At 47.3% G+C, this 5,191-nt stretch overlaps 1 protein-coding gene across 1 annotated transcript in view; it reads right to left on the reverse strand.

Moving 5' to 3' along the window:
* The window catches only part of FRYL (FRY like transcription coactivator), a 210,074-nt gene that overhangs the window by 40,974 nt on the left and 163,909 nt on the right, over positions 1-5,191 (reverse strand). The window contains 3 exon segments of the mRNA XM_027775907.1: positions 2,781-2,878; positions 3,162-3,769; positions 4,729-4,823. Of these exon segments, the coding sequence (XP_027631708.1) occupies positions 2,781-2,878; positions 3,162-3,769; positions 4,729-4,823 (801 nt within the window).

A 5,191-nucleotide genomic window follows, 5' to 3' on the forward strand; every position in this document is an offset into this window, starting at 1 on the left:
GGCCCTTCCCGCACCTTGCGGTGCGGCGACGTGGACAGCGGGATGCTCAGGGCTGTGAGGTCTGGGACAGGCCGGCCCTGCTGAGCCAGCCAGGCCCTCAGCAGGCTGTCCACACCCTCAGCAGGCTGTCCACACCGTCAGCTGCCACTCAGCACGGCCACCTCCCTATGTGCTTTATTTTCTTGAAATTGCAAACCAATACATATTTTTCCCCTTAACATTTTCTTCTTTCCCCTTCATGTAGGAAAAAAACAGGGATCCTTGATCACAATATTTTACAAATAATGTCTCATTAGAATACTAAAGTGGAGGGGCGGCAGATGGTACAGTGATTATGTCACTGGACAAGAACATGGCTGACTGCAGTTTGAGTCCCAGACCGGGTGGCTTGAAAATCAGGCCGGGCGTGTGTGAGTGCGTGCCCAAGATCCCAAGAGAAGAATGAAGGAGATGGGGTTATGGAGGAGCCGTCGCTCTGGGGGGTGATTTCTCACATTCTCTGTCTCTCCCCGATAAGCACAGGTGCCCTAAGATAAAAACTTAAAAAAATTAAAATGGGGCTAGCAGGAGGTATGGTGGTTTTGGTGCTGTATTCCTTAAGGACAACTACATGGTTCGAGACCTGGGCCCAGCAGCTTGAAAAACATGCTGGGTGGTGTGCATGCACATGCATGTCCAAAAATCCCGAGAGGACAATGGAGGAGAAGGATTGTGGAGTAGCCGTCCTCCCTGTGACTTCTCACTTCCCCTCTCACTGTCCCTGTCTGTTCTCTCCTCTCCAGCTGAGTGCATGTACCCTATGGCAAAAACCCTAAAAAAAAAAAAAAAAAAAAAAAATCAATCCTTAAATTAAAAGTAATTTTAATCAATTTTGTATTAGGTATCATTCCAGACTTAATACAAATACATGTGTAGTTGGTTACTTTTAGGCGAATAATCATTTTTCAAAGGCAGTATTTTATTTCTAGTAATGACAGCTTTCACCCTCTGTTAATATTCTGTTTGGTTAGTTATTCAGTAAAACCAAAAACAGAAGATAATTTGTGGTATCTTTCCTACCACTACTATTTTTACTCAGGAAACTAAGATATGTTTCCATTAACTATAATAATGGCTCTTTTAAGATACATGCTTTTAAAATGATTGTTAAGACTATCTAATTTACTCTAATTACTCTAATTGGGGATAGGCAGACAGCCTGTTTTGTGGAAATTTCTTACATTTATTAAACGTTATCTACTGAGATAATGAGAAGTCGTTCCTCTCTTGCTGCTAACGTGAGTAGCTGGCAGTGCCCTGTCTGTGCTCACACCAGGGACAGACCAGGGCCGCAAGGCGGGTGTCCCGAGCGGCTCTGTGTGCTGGCTCTTTTCCTTCACTGTGGGACAGAGCTCTTGCCCTTCACTGTGTGACAGTGTGAACCGAATCCTGCATTTAGCACAACTGCCTGTCTGAAAAGCCCTTCCTGAGGTTTTATGTGCCTGTTCCCTTCTGCAATAAACTTGTCTTCTCCCAGCCCTTCAGCTAGGTTCCCTGGCTTCCGCTGCTAGTCACCCTCTGACCTGGCTTCCCTAAGTTACTTGTCACTTTCTGTAACTGTCACCTTTTGGGTCTTTTCCCCAAGGTCAGTGATTCACCAAAAACTACTACCTAAGAATTGGATTTAAGCACAGGGCAAGCTATCTCAGAGATTAATACTGTTCTTAAGAGAGAGAATTACTATAAACATAAAATATCCTAATCATAGTCTTCTAAAATTAAGACTAGCAGCTATAATACTTTTGAATGCGTGTTAACACTTGATTTAAAAATACATACATTAGGAGTCAGCAGGGAGTATGGTGAAGGTGCTGGACTCCCACAGGGACCACCACTGCTTGAGGCCCAGGCCCGGCTTGAAAATCATACTGGGCATGTGTGTGTGCCCAAAGCCTGAGGGAAGAACGGAGAAGGGACTGGTGTGGCCATTTCCCCGGGAGGTGATTTCTCACTTTTCTCCTCTCTGTTTCTGTCGTGCTCCAGGGAGCACATGCGCCCTATGGCAAAACTCTAAGATAAATAAACAAATAAATAAATAAATAATTACTGTTGTTACAACTGTAGGATGGGAAGAAAAAAGACAAATAAGGAAGAAAAATGAATGAAGCAAGAGAGAGAAAATGAAGGCAAAATGTCTTAAAGGAAGAAAAAGGCAAATAAAGAAAGAACTTCCAGAACTCCCAAATATAAAATATAAAACACGGTGCCCTCTCCTTCCTCGGAGCCTTTGCGCATGTCACTCCTCCGGCCTCCGTGACGCCCCCCACCCTCTTTCCGCCCCCACCCAGTGTCTTCCGGAGGTCTTGTTCCCAGCCTCTCCTGTCGGCTTAGATGTGACTTCCTGGAGGAAGACTTCTGCCTCCTACAATACTGTGCTGCCCTCCTGTCCCTAGGTCACTCACCAGACCTTACGGTGACAGCATTCTGCATTCTAAGATCCACGGAGGTAAGTATGCCACTGGTGACCCGGTGCCCAGGAAATACTTGGTAATGAACGAGTGAGTGAGAAAGTGAGGCAGCGGATAGAGGGGGGACGAGGAGCAGAAGACTCAGAAGGTCATCTAATAATTCTAATCACTGTCGTGAATAGCACCACTACGTAAGTCGCTTCTATGCATAAACATACAGTTCAGGGCAAATGTCAAACAGGGAGTGGCAGTAAGGAGTGTAAGAAGCCCCCCCTTAGGACAGTACACAGAGCAATTCCCTAGAGGCGATCTTTCAGCGTAACGTTGGCTTACCTTTGCTATTCGACTAGCTGTTTCTTTGCAAAACTGAGTTGGGCTGTCAAAATGTTGGATTAAGTGAGGCAATAAGCAAAGGATGTTAAGAGGAAAGCCTATCGAAAAAAAAAAAGCAAACAATAACTAATTTTATTGCACATTATTTTCAAAGTTATTTTAAAAATGGTTCCCAGAAACCATTTTTTTTTTTCTTTTTTCATTTCCTGGGATACTTGATCTTCTAAATTCCTCTTTTTGGCTTTTATGAAATCACTTAAACTCTCTAACATATAAAAACAGTAACTGCAGAAAAGCAGAAATTAGTAGATTTCAAAACCAATCAGTAGTTTCCACGTCAGCACATGAGCATGCAGGGCCGGGCCGGGCACGGGACATCACCTGACAGCCGGGAAGGGTCCACGAGGGCGTGTCTGGAGACGGAGACCAGCCTGCTGAGGAGGTGCACCGTCATGTCCTGCGTAGACGCCGACGTGAAGCCCTTGAGGAAGAGCTGCTGAAGGCCGGGGAAGTTGTTCCACTTGAGTTTGCTCTGGACGTTTTCGATCTTCTCTCGACTCTCTGATTTATCCAGAGGCAGGTGGGTAAGCAGTTTGTTGAGAAGCCTGAGAGCCAGGAGGTATTCATATTCATAATCCGATTCTAATAAAGACGCTGCTATCCAAAAAATGGTGGCCATCAGGCTGGTGGGCTCAGTAGTGGACTGCACGTCGTACATCCCCTTCTCCCTGAGAGAGGAGAGGCTTCGAGTCCTCGCCAGACTCCCGCCGTGGTTTATCCGTCCATCCGTCAGATCCAGTGTGTTGCTCCGCCGGCGGTCGCCCCTGCGGTCACCCATCAGACTGAGCCTCAGAGAGTTACTTCTGGCGTTGCTGTGGTACCCCAGATAGCTGCTGCTGGTGAGGGGGCTGGTGCTTAGACTGAGCTGTCCAGTGCTTTTCCTGTTAGCTGCATACTTGTTTCCCAGGATCGGATCGGGGTATGAGGTTCTTTTGTAAAGAAAGAAAGAAAGAAAGAAAAGATGAACGCATATACATCCCTTCTGTGGCTGTCTTAGTTTACTTTCCAAAACACTGAAACGCACTGATAGTAACTGTTACCGGAAACAAATCATTTTGCCGTATGGCCGCCTTCGTTGAATGGCATTTCAGTTCCTCCTCCATACCGAACAAAACCTACAGCAGGCCCTTGAGTCCCATGGCTGTTTCCCGGAGTGGGGAAGAGTCTGACTCGCCGAGAAAACCCTGCAAGTAATCCCGCTGACTCTCAGCTCTGGGACTCAGTACCGTTACCGCCACAGCAGACCTCATCTCAGCCTCCACCTGACGGCTCACATGCAACTATTTCTGTGAACGGCACATTCTTTCCAGAACAGCCGAACACACAATTTTATTTTTGATTTCTTATTCTCCTTCACATCCAATTATCACTGGTTTTTTTTTGGTTGTTGTTGTTGTTTGTTTTGTTTTGTTTTAAGTTGCCTCTGCTTTCTCTGGGTGCCAGCAGTATGCAGAAGGCTCAGAATATTACACAGTCCAGGGTTGGGGTGGGACAGACAGGCAGATAGATACAAGTACAGCCTCTCAATCGCTGTTACTAAAACGCGAAGCTAGCAGTGAGAACCCACTACCGAGGGAGGGGGCTGGAAGGCTTAGTGAGGGGGTGACATCTGAGGTGGGACTTGCAGGATGAGTCGATCTGGGGGTTTCTGAGGTAGAGGACAGGCTGTTCCAGGGACAATATGTGAGTCGCAAGTGACAGGGCAGAAAGGCCTCTGGCAGGACTCGGGGGTGGGGGGGACAACCTGGTGGATCTGCTCAGGAACGCTGAGGCCCGTTTACCCACTGGTAACCCATCTGGTTTCCGGGGCACTGCCTCCGGCCGGGTGACGCCAGCTGGCGTGACGTTAGCTACCGGGCTCTGTACACGGCACAGCTCCAGTTCTTACTGAGAAAGGGCGGAAAGAAGGTCGTAATGCTTCATGGTCTCGGCCAGAGTGTCAACGGCAGCTTCCAGTGTTAGGAGCAGCTCAATCACAAAGCCCTGGGGAAGAAAAGGCAGGCTCTAATTAATTATGCTCTGAACAACAACAAAACTGCAAAGGACTTCCTGATGAGATTTAAAAATAGGACGGACGACGCGTTCATATTATAAAATGATTACACTCTCGAACACCGTGGCCTTGCTGGCTGATGAAAACCCCTCAAACGAATGGCATGAATTAATTACCTGAAACCGCTCAGGTCAGATTTCTGGGTGCCATTCAAACGGAATCTGTCAGCGAGCTGGGAAACGGAAGAGCTCTCCCGAATCTGACCACCCCTCTCCACCTCCTCAGAGTCCTGCCAGCGAAGCTGCCGTCTCCTTAGCCTGCCCTCGACAGCATCTTCCTAAACACACGCTGTTACTTA

The sequence above is a fragment of the Tupaia chinensis genome, unplaced genomic scaffold, assembly GCF_000334495.1.
Source record: "Tupaia chinensis unplaced genomic scaffold, TupChi_1.0 Scaffold000054_1, whole genome shotgun sequence".
Taxonomy (NCBI): domain Eukaryota; kingdom Metazoa; phylum Chordata; class Mammalia; order Scandentia; family Tupaiidae; genus Tupaia; species Tupaia belangeri.